This window comes from Myiozetetes cayanensis, unplaced genomic scaffold (genome assembly GCF_022539395.1).
Source record: "Myiozetetes cayanensis isolate MyiCay16 unplaced genomic scaffold, myiCay2020 scf1, whole genome shotgun sequence".
Taxonomy (NCBI): domain Eukaryota; kingdom Metazoa; phylum Chordata; class Aves; order Passeriformes; family Tyrannidae; genus Myiozetetes; species Myiozetetes cayanensis.
The window spans coordinates 132,611,570-132,635,531 of record NW_026086604.1 but is presented as its reverse complement, the minus strand read 5'-3'; the positions used below and the strand labels follow the sequence as shown (position 1 = coordinate 132,635,531).

At 39.4% G+C, this 23,962-nt stretch overlaps 1 protein-coding gene across 2 annotated transcripts in view; it reads left to right on the top strand.

Annotated features, from left to right (window-relative positions):
• The first annotated feature begins 1,653 nt into the window (after window positions 1–1,653).
• The window catches only part of NEBL (nebulette), a 245,879-nt gene continuing 223,570 nt past the window's right edge, over window positions 1,654–23,962 (top strand). The window contains exons 1-2 of one of the 2 annotated variants that reach the window (XM_050325495.1): window positions 1,654–1,959; window positions 2,977–3,071. In XM_050325495.1, coding sequence (XP_050181452.1) covers window positions 1,891–1,959; window positions 2,977–3,071 — 164 coding nt within the window. In that variant the 5' untranslated portion in view covers window positions 1,654–1,890. The remainder of the gene's footprint in view (window positions 1,960–2,976; window positions 3,072–23,962) is intronic. The other variant, XM_050325484.1, reaches the window with a different exon arrangement.

Sequence of the window (23,962 nt, the reverse complement as noted above, 5' to 3'; positions counted from 1 at the left end):
CAGAAAACATTGAGGGATTCGAGTTTCCTTTATCAACATACTCAGATGCCTAGCATTCAAAGATCCTTGAATGAAAGCCATTGTTCACTGCCAGGCACACCGCTCAACAGAAAATGTAAGATAATCTGTACAGCACAGAGGTAGCAGATGATGAGACTCACTGCATTGGCACTGCAGGGTGCCTGTGCACCTATTTCTGTCTGGGAAATCTTTGAGGCCAAATTGGTCTTCAGATATTTGTGAAAAATTGTCATGCTGTTATCAGTGATAAACATTGAGAAGTCAAATCTTAAATTCCATATCAAAGCTCATTTGGTTCCTAATAACAATAACAAGAAAAAAACTGCTTTAGGATTTTTGAGAACTGCAGATTGTTAGCACTGGCTCTGAAACAGACCAGAATGCAGATTGCAGGAACAGAAATGGAGCTGGTCAGCAGTTTGTCTATTTGCTCCTGCACGAGACAGCCACAAGAGACAATAAGCATTTCAGGACTGCCTGCAAATCTGCTTTCCTGTTGCTTGCAGCACAGCCAGCACCTCAACATTGAGTTTCATTTGGTGCCAGATATTTCAGTCTAGATGAGGCAGAGGCAACTTTGCAACTTCCATCATGTAATATTTAAAGCCTGATTAGGTGTTTCTCATTTAATCACATATATTATTAATTTCAATGAAATTACTGTTTCTCCCTGTGCCTTTAAACAGCCACTGCATAAAAGTTGGGTTGCTAAGGCAGAATTATAGCCAAGTATTCCAGTTTAGCTGACTGCATTCTGATTACTTAATAACGCCCAAGTATGTGCAGAATTTGTCCTTGCTGTGCTCCACACGGAGTGCTGTATACTGAAAAAAACCTCACAAACGGCTGCGCTGCATTGGCTTAAGCGCTGTCCTCAGCGTGGTTTATATTCCAGATAGTTAAAGAAGTCCTCAGCGAATTTAAAACGCATGAGTGCTTGCTGTACCGCTCCACAGCGCTGCAGAGCAAGTCAGAAATGACTGCCCACAGCCTGCTCCGAGACGCGTCATTTGCCATTCTAGCTGCGACTCGGTCTCCCCGCGGGACCGCTGGTGAGACCCGGCGAGACTCAGGCAGGGGAAGGCGGCAACGCCGCGCCCGAAACCTCATCGGAACACAGAGCTGGGGGACGGTACAGACGTTCCGCACCCGCTGGAGAGTCCGCGGGGCTGCGACTGGAACCGGCGGGAGGCCGCGCCCGGCAGGTGCCCGCGGGCACACGGCCGGGCCTCGGGCCTCGCTCCGGGGAGCGACTGAGCTCCCCGGACCCCGCCAGCGCCGCCGGTCCCCCGCGCTCTCCCTCTCTCTCCCTCCCTTCCTTTCTCCCTCCCTCTCGCCGACACTCGGGGCTGGCGCCGCCCGAGCGAGCCCCGGGCAGGTGCACCCGGAGGCGGCCGCAGCAGCGCTCCCGACCCCGCCACCTCGGTCCCCGCGGGGCGGCTGCGGCGCGGAGCTCGCCCGCCCCTTCTGCCCTCCCCTCGCTGCGGGCCGCGCCGGTGGGCTTGGCTTGGCTGGCGGCTGCAGCGCGGGGCTCGGCGTGAGTCACGCAGCCCGCGGCGCGGGGAGCCGAGCGCGCAGGCACACGGGGAGGCGGCGGGGGCGGGCGGCGAGCGGGCGGGGCGGCAGCACCGGCTCCCCTCCCGCCCACTCGCACATGCTGCCGAGCCGCAGTCAGCTGGAGCGCCGCTTCCTCTACAGCCGCCGCCGATGACCTCCTTGCCCGCCCGCAGCCGCTGAGGACCCCCCGGCGTCCCCGCCAGGGCAGGGGATGATAGATCGGCCGCCCGCAGCCCCGTCCAGCCCAGCCCGCCGCACCGCAGCATCGGCCGCCGCCGCCCGCCGGAGCCGCCGCCCGAGACGAGCCGCAAAATGAACCCCCAGTGCGCCCGCTGTGGCAAAGTGGTCTATCCCACCGAGAAAGTCAACTGCCTGGACAAGGTGCTGGGGCGCTGGCGGGCGGGGACGGCGCCTCCCGGGCGTGCCCGCCCCGCTCCTCGCGGCTCCGGCGGGGCGGGCAGGGCAGGGCAGGGCCGGCGGGGCATCCGGGCGAGCCGGCAGGTGGCAAACGCAGCGTCTCAGGGGCCGCCGCTGTGCCGGCATCCGCGCTGCCCCCGTCGGCATTCGCGCTGCCCCCGCTGCGGGCGGCAGCCGCCGTGTCACCGCGCTGGCGTGGGGCGAGCGGGGCTCGCAGCGGCCGGGGCGCCCCAGCTGTGCCCGCCCGGCAGTGAGGGCTCCCGGGGCCGGCGGAGGGCTCCGCGGTCCCCCCCGACCCCCGAGCGATGAAGTTGTAGGCGGCACCCTGTAGTTGTCGGTGACTGCCCGAGCTGGGGCGGCTGCGGCTGCCCTTCACACCACGACCGGCTCGGTGGGGCCGAGGCCGGGGCAGCGGGGTGGCGGCAGCCGCGTCCCGCGGGGGTCTCCGCGGCGATGCTGGTTACCGCCGAGCGCGGTCACTCCGTAAATAACAACAGCGAGGCTGTGACAGATGCGCCAAATTAACGTCCCCGGAAAGGCAAGGCAAGGCGGTAGAAGCCACCGGAGGAAAATGCCGTATTATGTGCTAAATTTAGTGTCTGTGCGGCGTACCAAAAAGCCAGCCGTCACATTAGTTAGTGATTTTATTCTCGTAGTATTGCATCCTGAGCAAGCGGTGTACGTTTTTTCTCTAATGAGGCAAAACGTCAAACTCCTTCTTCAGTTATCTTTAAAATAATCCTGGCAAGGTCAGCATGCGGAGATCTTGGCATTTACCTTACCAGAGAATTTACATTTCTGAGAGTGCTTCAGAAGTACCTTTGGCTTCATGTGAAAGTAATTCTTTTGATTTAGTTAACAGAGACCTATGATGCATGGCCAAAATATTGGCATGTAATTGTGTTTTTACATTTACCATACCCTAACACAGCTTTCAAAACATCAGTACCATAAGTAATTCTACTTTACATTTATTTACAGTACTGGCATAAAGGATGTTTCCACTGTGAAGTTTGCAAAATGGCTCTGAACATGAATAACTACAAAGGATATGAAAAGAAACCTTATTGCAATGCGTAAGTATTGTAAATGTCAAGTCTTGCAGAAATGCACATGAAAAGAAAACCTGGCTGTGGATATTGTCAAATAGGTATTGTCGTGCTATAAAAACTCAATCTAGAGAGTGCAGTGCAGTCTAGAGCGGTTTAGGATCTTTTCAGATGGAGTATTCTACTTGTGACAGAAGATGAAAATATTTAATTACAATGTGTTCAGAGAGTGCTTTAATATCCGATCTCAGGATACAGGTCCTTTCCTCCCAGAAAGAGTTGGATCTGGTGCTGACTCCTGTTACATTCATTATTGGCACGCTGGATTACAGTTGTCCATTATGCTGCTCTCTATTCAGGGTTATGGACCTGATCAGCATTTTGTAATAAGAAAACAAAGTGCATCTCGGTTGTGTAGTTTACCAGAGACAGTATCCTGTTAGAGATCGTGGCAGCCTATTTTTAAAACTGCAATGTTGTTCCCATATCTTAGATTTGCAAGCTAGATATTTACAAAACCCTTGCTTCTAGTGCTTCATGCTGTTTTGTATTTTTCTAGTCTCTTGGATTTTGATAAAGAAAATAGATTAATTTTGATTTGATTATGCTCTAGTACAATCATGTTGCATTCAACTTTTAGATTTTGTGTGGATTTTCAAGAGTGCTTTGATATTTGGCTTGAAAATGCTGCAGAAGAGCATTTTGATACATGTGGAAAAAAGTTGCTTATTGTTCTTTGTGCCAGGCTCCTAAGATTTGCTAATTGCATTTCAGTATTAAGTTTTAATCTTTAGAAGTTGTTATAATATGCTTGGTTAGAAGGAAATTTCTCAAGGTTTTGGAATCAAGTTTGATCTTCTATGTTATTTGTATGTTGGTATTATTTTCACCTTTACCTACTTAAAACATATTTTAAAAGACAGAGTTTTGAAGCTATATGCATGTTGTAATTTTTTTTCTGAAATATTCTCCTCTACTTATCTTAAAATATTTGTTTGATGTTGAAGTAAACAGTCTATGGCTGGCCATAACAGAAAAATTCAACAGCATATGTTTATTTTTTCAAGGCTAAAACTTAAGCCAGTCAGTGTGTAAAATACGAGTTTTGTTATAAATCTGCTATGCTGCTGAAACTTGAAACACCTGTTTCAGTGTGCACGGTTGTACTTAGATTGCTTTAGGAGCATATGGAGTTACATACGTACGTTTCTAGCTTTCCTTACAGTGCTCTCCACAGCGTACGAGGGTGACATTAGACCTCTTGTAACAAAGCGTGGTCTGTTGCCAGTGTCACCTGCTGTAGAGCAAGCTGTGTAGGAAGGAGGAGTCCTGCTTCAACAGGTGGTGTGCTACAAGTTGAGACTAACCTTGAGTATTGGCCCTAGATGGGACTCCGCTTGTGATGCAATTTTTGTTGACATACAGGCTTACATCCTTTGCAGTGATTAGAACTCTGATAGGTGCCTTTTACCTATATTTTTGTGGTTGAATTTCAGTGATGATACTTTGGTTGCTTGATCTTTCCTGTGTAAATAGATACTTATTTACTTAATAACACGGTATGTTTACAAAGTCTCCTCCATGCTAATGCTTTGGGGTTTCCATGCTGTGCGTATTTAACTTGTGTTGCAGGAGAGTTTCTCATATATATAGTTATGGCATGTGGTTTGTCCTTCTGTTGATGGATGAGGGGGAGTAAGGATGATGCATATGTCATGTACCATTCAGGTGCTATTCTTCTGAAAGTTGTTTTAAGGAGCTTTGTAATAGTGGTCCTTGAAAAAATAATCCCTAGCCTTGAAATGTCTCTCAAACCTGATATATGAAATGGGAAAAAACAATAGAAAACTGTGAAAGAACTGGGATTTTGTTTCTTAAAGAAGAGACAAAATGTAATGTGTAATATCAACAATGCGTGTTTTAGTCTTAACTTTTAGTAAACTTAAGTTTGGTGTTCCCCCCCCTTTTTTTTAAAGAGAAACTTTAATCATATAGTGTAAATAATTTCAAATATTCTGTGGAACTATGAAGGGAAGACCAATGTGTGCTTTGCAGTTTCCATAACCTTTAATATTATTCAAAGGAGGGATACTTTTGGAAAACTGTGTTTTGAAAATGCAGTTGATTTAAATTTTGACCAAGACCTCTTGCATCTCAAAATTACTAATTTGCAAGGCAGACACTATTACAATATTTCAAATTATGATATGTCTTATCTAGTTTTCATTAGTAAGAGGTAAATCCATTTTCATGTTAAATGCCGCTTGATCAGAAAACCTCTGAAGAAAAGTATGTAAATTTACTCATACAAACACCTACAAGCACTTGACAAAGAGCAATTATTGTTAAACTGTTTATTGAGGCTATCCATCAATGAGAGTGTAATTTGTAGATAAAAGTGAAGAAATATACACTAATTTGAATGGGAGAGGAATACCATGAAGTTGTTTAATAGTTTGAGAAGCCGTTGTTAGTTTTTTATAAGGACAAGTTTTGCAGTTCAGCCAGGTGCTATGCATTGCCTGAAACAGGTGAAGTAGCTGTTCTTTGTCTCTCTGAATGTACATAAAAGTAGTAAAAGAAAGGTTAAGACAATTAAAATGTCCTTGGTAATCTGATGATTTATCAAGTCACAGTGGCTTTGATGCAAATCTGACCCCCTATTCCACTTTAGTATCTGCAGACAGAAATTATTAAATGTTTGATTAATATAACTGGAAATTATAAGAAGAAAAGTTGTTGATATTTATATTATTTACAAAATCAGAGCTGATTCTTTCCAGCTGCAAATAACCAAGTTGATACAAGGAAAGAAATGGCATTTTGGCAACTAACCATCTGTGTACTAGTTCTCAAGCTTGTTAAATGATTGAATCATGTAGGATGATTATATGGTCACTTATTCTTGTGGATATTGATTTAAGTACTTTTCTGACAGATTCACTAGAGCAAAACACAAGACTACTTTTTATGCAAAATGTAGAAGCTGAAATGCATATTTTTGGAATGTGCTCTCTGGATTAGCTGTACCTGCTGATGCAAACAGACTTCCTGCATGTGTGAACAAATCCAGCAGAGACGTACTTTTTTATTTCTGCAAAACCTAGTAGTTTAAGCTTCTGCAGACATGATATACCCTGTTGCCAAAAGCAAACAACCTCACTATTGCAATAAATTATTCTGAAATATTAAGTATCTAAAATTTTGCTAATGGCCTGTATACAGGGTGGCTTCATTCAAGTTTTTATTTATTTATGATGTTCACCATATGGAATGATTACATAACTTAAAATTTAAATCTACTGTCATCAGTCTTAGTGTGAATTACTGACATGAAGAAAAAATCATCACCACTTTATTTTTTTCTAGATTTAATTTCTTTTTAACTTGTGCCAGTAGGAAATAGATATGCAAATACTTTTGAAATATTGTGATGTTGTTAGAAGAATTGTACTACAGTTCCAATGTGCAAGTTCAGTCAGACTTTACGTTTTATGTTACTATAGGAGAAGGATAAAAATATCCGAGTTATTTTATACCAGCTTGGAAATTGTAAGAACATGGTTCAACTTTCTGGATAGTCAGATGGGCTGGAAAGTGGAAGCAGTTGCTTTTAATCAATGGATGAATGTGGCTATTAAATGGAATTCATTGTCCTGAAGGGTGAACTTACGTATAGAAGTCTGGTTTTAGTTGTGAAACGTGAGTGGGTTTCTTTCTACCAGTCAGAACACTTCTAGATGGTGACTAGGAGTGTGATATTATTCTTACTAAAAATAGCTAGCATGATCTTATTTTCCAGTATTGATTCCATCAGGTGGTTATTTCTCAATTTAAATATGTTAGGAAGAAAGAAAATGAGTAGGTAAGAAGCAGCGAGAGCAGCCCTGAAATCTGATGGAGCGACTTCTAAGTGATGCAGTAAAGAGAGTGCACATAGTAAACAGGCTTTTGTTTTCAAATTCTTCAACTGTTACTGAACAACAAGTTATTTAGTGTAAATTTAGGTTGAGGAGGAAGATTTTTTTTATGGTGTGGTTAACCCTGCATCCAGTTATATGTGGGGTTTCTTTCTTCTTTTTTCTTTTTCTCGTTTTGGTCTTTTCAGCGTTTTCTGATCATCAGATTTGATAAAAATTAAGCTATTATATAGGTCAACCCAGAGCATTCATTCTTATGAAAAGAAACAATCCATAAATTCCCTTGCAAACCTTCCTAGAAGGCAAGGATTTGCACTTTATCACTTTATTAACTTTATGTATTGAAGATTTTCCTCTTAGAATGTAATATTATGTAAGTAATGCAAATAACAGAATCACTAGAAAAACAGCTGGTAAGGATCTCCACACAGAGCCAAATATACCTATGTCTTTTAAGTCCATTATTTCTTGTTCAGCATCCCACCCACTACTGGAAAATATTTGTCTCTCTTCAGCAATCTTTTCTTTAAACAAAACAGCTCTAACTCTATCCTCATGAATTATATTTTCTGTTAGTTCTTGTTTCTTTACCTTCCATTATACTCAAAGTGTGTGTTTGTGTATATGTATCGATTTTTTTCTCCTAAGTCCCTGTCTTTGCCTTTTTTTTTTTTCTTTTGTAAAACACAAACTATTGTTAAGTCATATTTAGATTGTTATGGGCTGTGTTTTTATGCAGAATTGCAACCTCAACAGTTGTTATTATCCATTATCTGAGCAGTTAATTGTTCTTGGCTAAGCACAGAATCTTCCACTTGGTTCTCATTGAACTAAATCTTCATTTTTCCCCAGGCTGCTTCTCCAATTTGTCAAATTCATTTTGTATTCTAATTTTGTTCTCTAATGTGCTTACAGCCCCCTCCTATCAACCTGTCAACCCTCCCACCAGAAAGCCTGTGAGCACATTGTAAATTTAATAAGTGTAATCTTCATTTCATCACCCAGGTTGCTTAGCTGAAGGCCTGGAAGGGTACTGGGAGCAGTGTGTACCACTGTGGTCTGATGCAGCCTTCCCTTCTGCAGTGAGCAGTGATGAATGAGAGAAGCACTTTATCTTCTCTGCCTAGTTATGGAGTGCTAGATCAAGCATTGAGTTCTGTGTGAGAAATAAAGTAAAATTGTGAGATATAGTAATCATGGATATTTATGTCAACTCTACTTAAATATAAGGGACAGCTACAAGTAGAGGAAATGTACATTCCTGCTGCTCAGCGCTGTGGTATCTTACTTGGTTAGTTGAGTATTCAGCCCAAATTAGTATTGTTGGTATCCACTGCTGAAGAGGAAAGTAGGACAAGAGGCTGAGCCTATTTACTAGAACAATTGAAGGAGCCTCTTAGGCAAAATGTTTGAGTCTCTGAAAGGTGTTTGATGCATATCTTTGAGCTCTTTCAAGAAGACACACAAGAACACTTTGTCAGAGTTGCCGAATACTGTGCATGAGGCAGATGGTAGTTCATTGCAAAGGCGTTACTTAAGAATAATCATCACTGGCACTCAGATCTTGGAAAAGCTGGGCTGTTTTTTATTGCTGTGACTGCATCTGATTAATGGGATGCAAACCCATTTCTCAGGTTCTATATCAGCATGTTCAATTGGCCATGCCCTGATTTCGTGTTTGGTCAAGATCTGCATATGACACCTTACATGCATGGTGGATGTGCAGGGAGAGGACTCTGTGAGCTCCAACAGGTCCCTTGGTTTGCATCACTACAAGCTGTGGAGAGCACTGTGGAGTCCTACAGCTTAGGTGCAGCCAACCTGCTCCCTGCTGGTCCAAGCGGAGTAGAAAAACTGCCCCAAGGGAGAGAAGTTGTTACCTTTTTCTCTCAGAGCAGGCTAACTCTGGTGTTGCATTAAGCCAGTTCTGTCATGTCTAGTCCCTGACGTGAGTATAGGGTCTGTGTTTGGAATTCACATTTTAATATTTTATCTGTTGGTCAAATATTGTTATTGTCCCTGTTGTTGCTTCAAAGGACAGTTACAATTTAGTATTACTTAGGATGTTGCTAGGACAAGTAAATAGAAAATATGCAATTAATACATTTTATTTTACTTTATTGAAGACTGCATTAAACATAGAAATCTTTGCTGTGTGGAATCCTGATCTGTTGCCAACTCACATTATTCACTTAAGTAAACGTGTGTTTTTAATGTTGTGAGCATTGGTCATTGTAGACAGCAGATAGTTTTTTCAAGGAAGAACATGTGCATACCCTCAGCACATATATTCTCAGGGGACTGTGTTTACTGAGGTAGTTTCAGTAGGTGGGTTTTTCTTTGCTTACTAGTCTTTTAGCAACTGTTGACGCTCAGGTTAATCTTGATTTTTCTTACTTGCTGTTACTTTCTGTACTCAGTCCTGAAGACAGATGAAGTTTATTTCATTATACTTACTAAAATATTTACATAAAAGTACAACAGATGAATTTTGTGATTCCGGATCATTTACTTATTTGCATTGCATGGCTTGAGCTTTGGAAGAGGTAATAACCAGTTGTAGCAAGCCTGTGAAATCTTGACGGTATGTTGAGATTATGGCTTCGTGATTTAACTGTTTGGGGTTTCAAATGTTTTAAACAATAGAAATTCTCATCATGTTTGCCAAAGAACTTAAGAATTTTCACCTGGCTGACTATGAAGTTCTGGGCAGTTCTGCTAATGTTGGTAGCAAATAAACCTGCTGACTACATACTTTATGAAGCTTGAAGAAAAATAAGTGAATGTTGCAGTCTTTCATATAAATTTGAATTTTCATAGGTGGTGATGCCAGTAGAGAATGACACATCATGTCTGTCAGCTCAGTGTCAAGAAGCATGTTTTTCTGTTTACATATAATGTCAGTGGAAGCTTACTGTAATTATCCAGACAATACACAATCTTGGCTGAGTGGTCAATTAATCTTATTTTTGTAATTTTGAATATTGTGGGGTGCTTACAGAAGCCTTGCTAAATTTAGAGATTGTAGAAGTTACACTGAGGGCAGTGTTTGGCTGTGTGATGTTGAGGTTCTTTGAAAAGGAGATGGTAGGCAGGACTCTAAGGGAAAAGTTTGCTGTAGGAAGAGGTGAGTGAAGTACTTGTTGAATAACTGGTCTGCCTCAATATAAATTACACCCACTAGTTCATGCTGCCTCTAGTTATGTCATCTCACACTGCAGCTTTTTAAAAAACAAAAATATCTTCAGTTAATTCTCCTTGATTTGCATCTCAGTCCATTTCTTCTCTCTTTGCCTTCCTCTGTCTTATGTTGGAGTTGATTTTGCATCAGAGTTGACCAAGCTATTTTCCTTTGCTTTCTCTTTATGATGCCTGTGTAACTTTTAATTGTACTAGGGGGAAAAGTCTGGATGATGAGTAGAGCAGAATTTCTAGTCTCTCATATTTCTTCCTCCCCCTGTCTCTCTTGTTTCCCATCCTCCTGTTCTCGGCTGTACTGCAATTGTGTGATGGTAGCTGATCCCATAACATCTTAATATGAGAAGGGCACAAAAATGTGTGATCAGTGTCACACTGGAGAGTAGACTACAGAGCTTAGTTTTAAAAATGAAAAACTAATTGTAATTTGGCCAACAGTCATTTAAGCATATATTGCAAAGGCTTTTCTGGGAAGTGCATAGCTACTCTTTAAGGAGGATTTCTTAAAATCTATATGGATACTGAGTAAGTTTCTTCCATGCTTCACAGTTTCAAAAATTCACACTAGTTTATTTTCCCCCCTTTAGGAGAGCAAATGTTTGGAGGTAGTCCATCATGTTCTGCCTCTCTAAATGGCAGAATTTTTCACACAGGTGTATTGGTGTAATGCCAATTTCACAAATTTAAAAATAAAGTTGTGCTGCATTTTAATTTAGTTAATTATACCTCAGGTATTTTTTTTTTTTTAACTTGGCAAACTAAGTGGTAATAGCTGGTTTTGTTTGTTCTGTTCCAGTTTTGACTCTGGAAGAATTCAATACTCGTAGTGCAATTCCTTTTGAAATAAGAAAACTATAAATAGAAATATTTAGGGAAAGATTTAAAAGAAAAAAGATGCTGATTTCAGACTTAACTAAAATGTGAGTGGCTAAATTTGTGGAGGGGAAAAGTGGTAAGAGGAAATAAGTTGCCTAAATAAAAAAGCATGGACTATTTTTGCTGAACAGTGTAGAGTGGCATACATTCAACACAGTAGGGTATTCCCATGTTGCATAGCATTGGTTGTGTGAATCTGCAAATGCAAGAGGGAGGAGGTTTTTGAGTGGATTTGCCAGTCAAACAAAAAGAGGAGGGGCCAGCATGAAGATTTCTAGCAGCAGAAGGGCTCAGTAAGTGATTGACTGGGAGATGATTAACAGTGTAGATGATTAACAAGCAGAACTTGCAACATGCTTGGTGTGTTGATGAAAGGGAGGTGGCAGTACATATTTTAAAGAACCTGCCTGAAAATATATATCTGTCAAAAAGCAGAGCTTCCTAGAAGACTTGGGGTTGTTCTTCTGAAGCTGCTGTTTGTCTTTAATGGAGTGATGCTAGTGCCTCTGTTGATGTTAGTATCTGATGAGTAGTAGAAAAATTATATTGATGGGGGGGGTGAATAAAGAAATGAATACCTGTTGGAAGAATCTTGGTTCAAAAAGTATTATCTAGATGTATTTGATATAAATGTTGCTATAACATAGGAAGGTCTAAGAGTTATATTGTAAAGTAATTCATAGGAATTTATCAGGATATCAGAAAACAGAGATGAAGTTTGTTACTGCTGTAATTATGTTATTAGCATAAATTGTTTAAGCAGTGTTGTGTCAGAACAAAATTGTTAGGAGGAATGGAGAAAGAGAAAACCAGTCTGGAGGAAAAAAAAGTATCAAAATATATCTATTTAGAAGAACAATATTTTCTGAAATATATGAAATGAATTGACAGCTCTAGTAAGTGAGATAAATTATGAGAAACTTAACATTGATGATGTGTCTGCTTACAAGGGGAAAAAAGAGTATGCATGCAGAGAAAGCAAGGATAGAAAAGAGATAATTTATCAAAATGTTTGTTGAACTTTTCAGTTTAGCAATGGCAGACTATATTTCTGAAATGGTTGCACTTTTGAGTATTTGATTAGTAATGAGCTGCTATCATGGTGAATCATGTCATGAGCTTTTGGCTTATTTTGATCTGAAGATCATAAGGGAGATTAAACAGACATTCCCAGCTACCTCACTATTTGTACTGTTGTATGGCTTCTGTTATAGTTGTGTCAGGAATGCTAGAAATCCTTATTAACAAAAGTGGAAGAAGCTGGTAGAAAAAGTAACACCAAGTAGATGAACTTGGATTGAGTTAATGGTCAGTGTGCTCCATGAAATTCTTCTCCATGCAGCCACAGGATACTTGCTCAGTCTGAGTTCCATTAATTCTATCATTATTTTACTGATAAATGAATATTCAGAACAGGGAATATTGTTATATGAAATGTTATTTGGTTTATTGCCACTGGTGCTGAAGACATTGCAGATACTGAAGACTTCATCCTGCTTTGAGGAACTTGCAGTAAAGTGATTGTTAAGAAGTTATGAATTAATGAGTAATATCATGACAATTGGAAAAAATTTGTTTACCAATTTTATGCCTGCTGAATAATATTTCTGTACACTGAGCTAGGCTACCAAACTAATGTCCCTAGGAAGATGAGAAGCTTGAGGGGAAACTAAGAAGTGGAGTGAGTCATGTGAAAATGAGAACAGCACATATGATTAGTTTTTCTGATAGTCTAATTCAAGCAAGGGTAGATTGTAAACCTTCTTTTTTTTCCCACTGAGATGAAGATGGATATTCTTCTGAGCAGCAATGATTTAAACTGATGCTGTTAACCTTTTGCATTTATGAATTATGAGCAATTCAGCATAGGCAAAGATTCACCTTTGGAGTTTTTCTTGAAAAGTAAGAGGTCATCTGGTTCTGTCAGCTACTAAGCTGCTTCAGTACCTAAGGATATTTTTGTGAAAATTGAAAACCTAACAATTCTTTTAAGTAGGGCTTTCTCTGCTAGTTACTTCAGGAAGTTTGGAAAGACATTCTGAAGTCTGAATACAAACTAGTCAAGCCTTGTATTAATTCCTCTTTGTGTTAATGACCTTCTTTCAGGGTGACTCTTGTCGTTGTGGAGCTGAGACTTGAAAGAGTAGCATTCAATTTCTTATACTGATTAAATGCTTAACTTTCATGACCATGCTACTACTGCTGTTTTAAACCTCATTTGGGTCAGCAGCAGGAGTTTCTCTTACTGCCTAAAAGGCAATGATAGATTATGACTCTTGTGCAGAATAATACTGCGTATGCAATATATTAAAAAAGGGAAAATTTAAACTTGTCAGGCTGGATATGGATGTGAAGGATATTGTAATGTGCTTTTAAAAGTTGAAGGAAACAGGGTGAAAGTGGTTGTTTTTACCTAATTACTTATTTCACCCAGAGGAGAATGGCAGCTCCTCTTTTTTCATAGCTTGCTTTTTTCACTTCTGTTCTGCTTGGAGACATAGGCTTTGATGGACTGAGTTTGGTGAGCAAACAGGCCTTTTTGTGTTCTTCTGCTGTTTGTCTTTCTGCATGGGCAAAGCCACTGGGCTGTTTTGTATCAGATCTCCACAGCAGGTTTCTCCATTGCAGGCCTCCAGTGTGTCAGTAATTCAGCATTTGATGTGCTGTGACCACTGCCCATGGTGTGAGAGACAGGTGTGTCTCACTTGTGGCACTGTTTGTATACATCTTGGGTATGGTGTTTAAGGGTCTCTTTGATGTGTATCTTCAGAGAGACTGCTACAAAAAGGCAGTACTTCACAACTGGGATAACAGATACTAATGCATGCAGTTAATAGTAACTATGACAGCTTATACCAAAGAAATCAGAGCTGCAGACTTAGATACTTAAACAGGATAGTCTAGTTCATTAATAAGTAGTTTCATAGCAATAATTAATAGTATTTAATTTTTTGCCAGTTATACATTTTTTTCATTAGAACAATTTCTTACTAGGCAATGTTTTACATGACTTTGCAAGTTTCAACTTTCTTTTTTTTTTTTTTTTTCTGTAGGAATCATTATTTTATCTGTGTTGGTTTTACAGTATCAGAATGCTTTCAGGGACAAAGTATTTAGTTTTGTCAGTTAAGCTTATTTTGTTTACATGTATTTTGCCGAAACAACTTTTATGAAAACATTAAAATATTGTCTGTATTTATTACAGATATTAATTTTGTTATAGTTGTACATTACATTTAGTGTTACGAAGACAATTTACAAATAAGAACCTATGAATGTGGAAGGAGATAAAATATGTTATTTTCAAGAACAGGGATTTGTAATATAGTTGGGGTTCTTTACTATAGCTTGTGAAGAATAGTAATTTTAAGAGAAAATGTTCTCTTCGAAGAAAATATTGATCACAATTCTTCTCAGAAAAGTATGTTTCTTTCCCAGTCACATGTGATGTTAAGAATAGTTTTTGTATTCATACAACTGGATGTGAGAAGTTCTGCTGCTTCCTGAGGCGTGGGAGGAAGTTTAAAAGAAGTCTGTAGTGGTGATGGCCTTGTGGAGCACTTTAACACACAGACTTTATAACTTTTGCAGTCCCCATTTTTTATTTTCTTCTTATTAGGCATACGTTATTCTAATTTTATTAAAGCTTTATTAACAACTGTGTTGTTTATTTTTTATATAGACTTCAATTAACTTTTTGGGTCCAGTCACCACTACTTTTTTAATATATCAAACAGTGTGTTAGAAAGACTATCCACAACAAGTGTATTGAATATTGCCATGGAAAGCAAAGTCATGAACTTGGGCGAAGTTAACTCCAAACAATCCCAAGACTGTTAAAATCCTTATAAAGTATTTCAATGTAGACCTACCTTGTTTTGAATTGTATTCTTTACCTTCTATGGTTTGTGGTTCCTGTATGATTTTTCTAGAAGGTTTTGTCTCAAGGTCTAAAATTGGTAGTGTATCAGCTGGTTTTTGGTCTTGCAAAGACCAAAGTTGCAGAATAAAACTTAGTCTTACAAACTAAGTGACATTTGGAACTTGATGTCTTCTGTAATCACATGTATGATGAATATATTGCTAGAATAGAGAATTTAAGCATAAAGTTATTTAAAATTTGCTAAGAAACATGTTTTATTCCATGAATGATGGTTCTTCAGCTAAATGTTTTTGTGACAAACTTTTAAGAGAAAAGGCACTCTCTTATTTGCACAGTTGTTTTTTCTTACCCAAGATACAGACTAAAGTAAATTTATATTATGTTGCTGGGAACATCTATGTCTCTTTGTCGCATATATAAAACAAAAAAGAAAGATACTGCTCTGACTACTATCCTGATAGTTTTAATTTAAAGTTTTATAGTTAGGGAGATTTTAAATTTGTCTCCTTGGTACTTCGTTGTTTTTTCAGAGTAACGTGACCCGTAATGTCTTTGTACATCTTCCTTTGCAACATAACTACACAGCAACTGTGAAAGTTTAGATTAAAATGATTCCTCTACTTTTCCTCACAACTATATGCATGCCTACTTTCACATGAACCATTTTTTTTTAATTCTAGATTTGAAAAATACAGCTGTAAATGCTAAAAAACAACAACAAAAAAATGTATTGTTTTCCCCATCCTTATTGCATATTATTTGAAACATGTTTATTCTGGAAAGAACCATATTGGTCATTTCAGTACATATATTGCTTGCAACTTTTGTTTTGGGCAGTTAAGGTCAGTAAGACAATTTAACAGTAAATTATCTAACAGATCTTTTCCTGTCGTAGTGTGACTTGTGAGAATGCGTATGTTAATTTTCAAAAGTTATTTTTCTAAAGCAAAATAAGGTAAAAAAAGTAATCTAGCATTTTCCTTAAAGAAATGAACAGCACTGGAAGCCTTCACGGCACCATTTTCTTTTCTGCTATCAAGCAACTATACTAAAAAATCATCAGTTTTGGTCATAGTGAATTAAGTAGTAGATGGGTAAGAACTGGGAGAGCTTTAGCATTTAGAACTCTACAAATAGTCAAGGAACTATCAATTTCCCAAAAGAAGCGATGGGATTATTTTTGAGTAGGGGAAGCTTAATCACACCTTTCAGTGTGTGGAAGACGCTGGATATGAAACCAGTGGGTAATGTCAGAAATACACATCTGAGCTGGAAAGATTTTTCCATATACCCCAATCTTCATGAAGGCTGTGCTAAGTAGGGCTTCATAAACAATTCTGTTGATGCATAGGAATTCATCTCATCTCTGTTAGCCTTGCAATAGAGATGGGTGAAAAGCAGAAAATACTTGCTGTTCCCACAAAAAATCCGACCTTAAAATAGGAATGCACTGAACACACAAAAGGAAAAGATCCAGCAGAATCAGAATGTCATTTGTACTGTCATTTTAAAAGTGAAACACTTGAAGAACATTGCCCTCAATTATATAATTTGTTTGTGGAGTGCCTGTTATTGTTGTAGTTGAATACTTTTTACCCAGGGGATGTTATTTGTATAGTGGTGTTGGAACCAAAGTATTATAAAACAGTACATATCTCTGATGGGGGGCTGGAATTCATGTCCTGAAACACTGTTTTGAGGACTGACTGGTAAAAGTAAGGACAATTAACTGAAACAGCCTTTTCTTAAAAGTGTAGGAAGTTGAAGGAAATATGAAAGAATTAGATACTCAAAAATACCTTGTGAACTGTAGTATGGTGGTGGCTTGGTTTTTCAGACACTATATTGAGGGAGGGGTGGGGTTGCACATAGTCATCTTAGAATTGTTTCTTGTATCTCCTAAGCTTCTCTTATCACAGGTAACAGTAGTATAGATGGTGTGTCTGAAAAGTAATAGAAAAAAATAATTGAAGTAGACCACTACCTACTTCATTCTGTTTTCTCAGTGGAGGGAATCAAGAAATACAGCCTTTTGTACTTTCTTCAATTTGTCACCCTTTTCCCAGCAGGAGAGATGTGCTCAGTGGAATGTCCCGTGGTTTGATTTCATTTGCCCTGTAAGCAGAGCAGCTTTTATTGACCTTACAAGAAGATGTACACATTAGGATAGTGGATTATGTCATTAATTTATATTTTGACTGACAGAGAATATTGAGACTTATAACCATTTCTGTAAGACAAATATATAAGGCAGTGGGGAGAGAAGTACTTTCTGCACAGTACCACTGGCACAAAGCAGTGGTATAATAAAGTGCACTCCGGGTGAAAGAGGGGAGGTACAGAAATGTGACATTCCAGGAAGGCTGGGGTATGGACCAAGTTGGCACTGCAGGAGAATCTAGAATGGAAAGGGCTCTACAGATATTATATATTCTTTAAATGTTTAAAACAGGCAGAAGAACTTAAAAGCCATGATTTAATAAAGCTGGCAAGTTTTCCCTTCTGCTCTATCCACACAGGTTGTTAAATGATTCTCCTTGCTATGGTAGCAGAGAGCCTGCCAGGAGTGCATTAAGCATCGTGATTAATGTCTGTCACATGTTTGTTCTCTCATCTTCTCCCCAGCAGGTGGTGTGTATATGCAGTGTATTTTTTTTTTTTTTTAGATTTAAAGAAAATAAGACTCTTTGCAAAGATGCATATATGCATAAAAGGAGGCAATGTCAAATAAGTGGAACATGTGCTTGGAGCAGAAAGGGCATGTGATGTCCCTGAGTTCCTGAAAACTGAACTGAACAAGGAACTGTCTCCAAGAAGGTTCTGTTTCCATTGCAGCTGATTTCTGCTCTTGTTCTAGAGACTTCTTGTGAGCCAAAAGTGGTAAAATAACAGTCTTCCTTAAGATTGGTTTAAGATTGGAGGCAGCCTGGGCTGTAGCAACCATGTCCTGGTGAATTCGTGATCTCAAGGAGCCTGGGCCTGGCAAGGAGCAAAGTCATGGCTGAGCAAAAATCTGCTCCCACACTGAGGAGTAAGGAGGAAATGCATAGGCAGTGGAGCAGATCTTTATAGTAGCAATGTTAAGGCACATACAAGACAAGGCAGTGATCTGAGACAGCCAGCATGGCTTTATTAAGGGCAGATTGTACCTGACCAATCAAGTGTTCCTAGACAGTGAAATCAAGTGCACCCTCAGCAAGTCTGCAGATGACACGAAGCTGAGAGGCACAGTTGACACTCCTAGAGGACAGGATACCATCCAGAGGGACCTGGGCAAACTTGAGAAGTGGGACCAGGATAACCTCGTGAAGTTCAACAAGGCCAGGTGGAAGCTGTTGCACTTGAGTCAGGGCAATCCCAGACATGAGTACAGACTGGAACAAACACTCATTAAGGTCACTGGTGGATGAGAAGCTCAACAAAAACCGACAATGTGCGCCTGCAGCCCAGAAAGTCACCCACATCCTGGGCTGCATCAAAATAGGAGTGACCAGCAGGTCAGGTGAGGTGATTCTCCTCCTCTGCCCTCATGAGACCATACCTGGAGTGCTACATCCACCTCTGGGGTCCCCAGCACAAGAAAGACATGAACCTGTTGGAACTAGTCCAGAGGAGGCCATGAAAATCATCAGAGGGCTGGAGCAGCCCTCCTGTTAAGACAGGCTGAGAGAGTTGGGGTCATTCAGCCAGAAGAACAGAAAGCTTTGGGGAAACCTCATTGTGGCCTTCCAGTACTTAAAGGGGATTTACAAAAAAATGAGACTGACTTGTTACACAGGTAGATAGTGAGAGGACAACAGGCAATGATTTTAAACTAAAAGGTGAGAGATTTTGATTAGATGTTAGGAAGGAATTTGTTGTTCCTGGTGGTGAGTCACTGGAATGATTATACAAAGAACTTGTGGATGTCCTCTCCCTGGAAGTGTTGAAGGCCAGGTTGAATGGGGCCCTGAGCCACCTGATGTAGTGGGTGGTATTCATGGCAGGTGGAAGTTGCAATCAGATGATCTTTAAGGTACCTTCCAACCCAAACCATTCTGTGATTCTATGTTTAAATTTAGGTTACATTTTGAAATATTAAGTCACATTTGATATGAGGTCTGGTAACTTGAACTCTGAAACTCTGTGGGAAGGCAGGACTGACAGAGGCAGAAAAATTTCATGTGCTTACGACAGTCTCTTCTGCTTAGAGGTATTCTGGTTAGTCTGTATGAACTGGGAGTTTCCTCACATTACTTGATAAGCCCACAGAATGTCTGAGTGATGGAGTGATGGGGACAGGCATGCCAAGTGCTGCCAGTTATTAGAAAGGTGCTTATACTTGTATATTTATGACTGGAAAAAAAGGCTTTTTTATATTGGAAGTGCAACAAAAAAAATTAACCATTGTATTACAATATTCTTTCACACTGTATATGTGAGTATGATATTTTCTCTTAAAAGTTTTAATAATGACTATTAGGAGGTTATTTAAAGTAACGTCAATTTTTGTATAGTTTGGGTACCATTAAGTGACAGAAGGAAATGCATATGACTAATTTGAAAAAAGTTCTAGTTATTTTATCTGAAAAATATATCATGATTACTAGTTCTTTGCAGGATTCATTCTTTGGTGGAAATGCTTACAACTGATAGAAACAGATTTATGTTTTCTATGTATCTAAACTGTTTCAGCAACCATAAAACTAAATAATCATTCTTCCTTCAATATGAACACATTCTACTCTCTTTGGCTATTCAATGTGAGGTTGTATTTAGAGTACCGTTACCTTGGAATTTTAATCTCATTTACACAGGGTCTTGGTTACAGTTGCTTAGTAACACGCTGTGGAAAACAGATTTGTTGACTTATGATAATCTATCTACAATATCCCTATAATTAAAGATGTCAAAAGGAAAGCAAGTACACCATGTGGGTGTGTATTCCAGCTGTACGCTTCTAACAACCTCTGTCTTCACCATGTGCCTTACAGCGAGTGTCATTGTAGGGGTTGATGTTTTATGTAACTCACCTGACACCTGACTCATACCATTGTATGGGGTTTGGTGGTAGTTTTGGATAATGCTGTTTTACAATTCGTAGGTGAATCTGAAATCCTGAGGTTTAGAAATTAACTTCCACAGGACTGCAATTCCGACGCAGTTATTTTCTCAGACTTGCATTGATATCAGGAATATATCAAGAACAATCTGTAAGAGATAGAGAGAGGCTCATGGTTCATTTCTACACGGTGTTACACTTATGTTCCCAGGAGAGAGAAGCATGTTAGAGATTAAGCGTCATGAGACTTGTAAAACATCTTTTTTTGACAGCTAAAGGAAGCATCCAGAGAAGTGTTGGCTGTTGAGTGTTGCATGTCTTCAAGTACTTGCAATTACTGTATTTTAACGTTTCCTGAAATCTTTAAGGTCTTTTATTTCTTTGCAAACAGGACTCAAGAATTCTGTTTACCTCAGCTGCAGTTTATTGCAGAAGAATTTAGAAACCGAGACATTTCTAATGCTAGCATGCTTATTGTTTAAAATGCCTATGGAAGCAAAAATTAAGCAAGCACCTCTGAGACACAGATGGAGTGTTATTAAAATCCTGGAGCCTACTTTAATCATAGACCCAGCCCCATGAAAAAATGCAAATGAATTTAACAAATTTATAAATAAACCAAACTAAATGTCTTGTAAGATGAGGCCTGAATTTAGTCTCTTGTTCTATATGTTTTAGAGCATAAAAAGTTTCTTCAACTCAATTATTTTAAAAGCGCCATTCACCTCAGGGCTCAGTTCAGTTGAATTTTTCCCTTTCTGCCTTCAAATTCTTGTGACCTTTTATGGTTGTTTCACTACTGTTGTATCCCTTGACTGAAAAGCGGTGGGTGGCATTCATCTTGCCTACCTTTGACATATCCCACATCGACATAAGTAAGCTGAAATCATTGTTCTAGTCCTGTTTTTGTAGTTGGTGGAGAAATAAATAAAAGCTTTAAGATTTCAGTTCATCTGACTCATTTTATGATAGATGAAACAGGCTTTATTCATTGTTAATTGTTTTAACTTAATCTTCATGAATTTACTTGGGCACAGAGGCTTACCTTTCATGAAGTGAATATTCTGTAAGAGAGCCAGTTTACAGTGGCCATCCCCAAACAGCTGTCAGAACCAAGTATCTTAATTTTCTGGAGCCTGTACCAACTTGGGTTTTCAGTTGTTTGGTATTTCCTTGGCACTCAAGCAAGCTTGTGGGAGAGGAAAGATTTCAATTATTCCATTCCGTTTTTATACCTGTTTTTGAGCTCTGCCTGTCACCTCACTGCACACATTGTCCCTGCACCATTGCCTTCAGGTTCTTGTGTTATTCAAACCTGCATCATTAATGTAAAAACAAAGCAAAAAAAAGCCAGGAAAAAAAGAATTCAAATATTTTGTATCTCAAAACACTTATCTCACACTTTACAAAGAAAAATACTTATTCTTCTGTTCTCAGTGATCTCTCCTTTTTCATCTCCAGGCTGCACCTGGAGCACTGTGTTCAGGGTTGATCCACACAATTCAAGAAAGGTATGGACAGACTGGAGAAGGTCCAAAAAGAGGGCCACAAAGATGATCAAAGGGTATGAGAAACTACCTAAGAGGAAAGACTGAAGGTTTTACATCTTTTCTTCTTGGAGAAGAGAAGATTCAAGGGAGGCCTCGTCAGAGTATTGCAGTACTTAAAGGGCAGCGACAAAGAGGAAGGAGGCTCTCTCTTCGCAGGGAGCCACATGGAGAAGGCAAGGGTACAAGTTGCATTGGGAGAACATTTATCTTTACACAAGAAATAATTTTTTTACAGTAAGAACATCCTCTCCAGGGATGTGGTAGAGTCCCATCACTGGAGGTCTTCAGAGTGCAATTTGACAGGGTGCTAGCTCACCCAAGCTTGGGATAAGTTCACCTAGGCTTGTTGTCCCATGAAAGGCTGACCTGGATTGTCTCTTGAGGGCCCTTCCAACCTGGGCTGTTCAGTGATTGTATGATGGATCTGAAATTTATGTCGATATCATTTTGGGTCTAATAACCAAGGGCAGTCGTGAATTCCTCAAGCATAGTTGTGAGGAAAATTAGGTGAATTCATACATAATTTATTTTTCATTGTTGAGTTTATGGAGATTGAATTTGTTATGAACTCTCTTAAAAGTGACTATACTGGGTTTAATCAACTCAGATTTTTAAGATTTTGAGTTACACATTAGATTCAAATTTTAAAAGATAGGTCATATAACCTGAGGGGAAAAAATTGTGTTTTACAGCCAATTAAAAGGTTTACAAGAAGTCTGAATTTAGTCATATGCCTTTTTCAAATCTTAATGGGAAATCTAAATTAACCCAGCAATAACCATCTCTGCTATTTTAAAGAATATATATCTAAATGCATTTTTTAAAAGAAAATTACACAGAATTGGATTTGGTTTTGCGACTACGTGCAGAGGACAGTGAGGTACAAGCTTTTATGACATCCAGAAATACATGATGACACTGTATGGTAGGCTCTCCAATGAGCAGTAACCTTTTTCTTCTGAGATACAGGATCTCACTCACTTGGGGCACCCTTGCAGCCAGACAACAAAGAAGGGCTATACTCTTCTATTTAAGATGTGAGGGACTGATGGTTTATTTTTTCTTTTTCTTCCCCAATGTATTTTTGCTCTTTCAGAATGATTTGGTTAATTGATATTCAATGTATGGAAACACTTTTTATAGTCCTTTAAACAAAAAAATTAATTTACTAAATCCAAGTCAGCAATTTATCTCCTCTCTCCAAGCTCTCTGTTTGTTTTATAATCTCCTGTGTGTTTTCTCTGTCTTTTAATAAATCTTTATTTACATATAAAGGAAGATGTATAAAGTCTTGGGTAGAAGATCTATGTGCATGAAACTGTGTATCTATTAATTCTTAAATTTATGTACTAAAGATCTGTTCTTAACTTTTTCACATATACAAATACTATTAAGTGAGTACTACTAAAATATGCCTTTTCTGTTAATTTATACGTTCAAGAAAATACTGCTGATGTTGGTGATAATTCTGTAGGGCAACAAAAGCAGTACTTTCAGACCAGTCTGTTGGTTAGTCATGAGAGTTTTTTATTTACCAGGCTCTATGGAGGTAGTTGGCATTAACCACGCTCGTTAGTCAGGACTGCAACACCAGTGTGTGCCTCTGACCGCACGTCTCATGGTATAAAGTGGTGGTCGAAGCCTTACAGTGCCTGGATTTACAGTAGATAGAAAAGGGAACCATGGGTTTTGACGCTCTACCTATGCAAGGGCCAGGATTCTCCCTTCTACCCCCAGCAAAGCATCACCCTACCTTTCTGACAGTGTAATCACTCAGCTGGTAACGCTGTTTCCATCAAGTGAGTACCACAATGTTCTGCCTTTTGAGGTGTTTACTTCCCAGGTGTGTTGAAACATGAAGGCTGCTTTCTGCTGCTCCTTTGAGGCATTTGCCTGGGCCTGCTGGATGATGTGTTCCTACAACTTCTGAAAATGCAAGAATGAAATACCTATTATCTATATGATTTTCCCCCACCTGTTTGATTAACAAAGGTGAACAATGGCTATTTTGAGGTAGGAAAAAACCTTTATTAATATTTTATAAGTGCAGGTCTTTCTGCATTCTCTTTAGATTTCCTCCTACATCTGTACAACTCATCTGCAATATGAATACAGTATCTTACCAAGAAAGAAACACTTACTAAGAAAGAAACACTATTACAGAGTGTTCCTTTTGCTTCAGTTTGGCGGTTGTTGTTAATGGTCTGTCTAACTAATGACCTGGATCCAGATTTCACAGAGAAGGTAACAGTTGGCCCATGTATGGCTGTTGTCCCTGACTGTTTTTGTTGTCATTGACCAAGTGATTAACAAACTTCTGAAAAAACCTCGAGGCTGGAGGGCACAGTAATCTATAATCAGAATTGTTTTTTTGTTTGAAAGGGGATAAAATTCTTTATCTAAAACTTTCTTTCCTAGGAATTTAGTATTTAAACTGTTACGTAATTTAA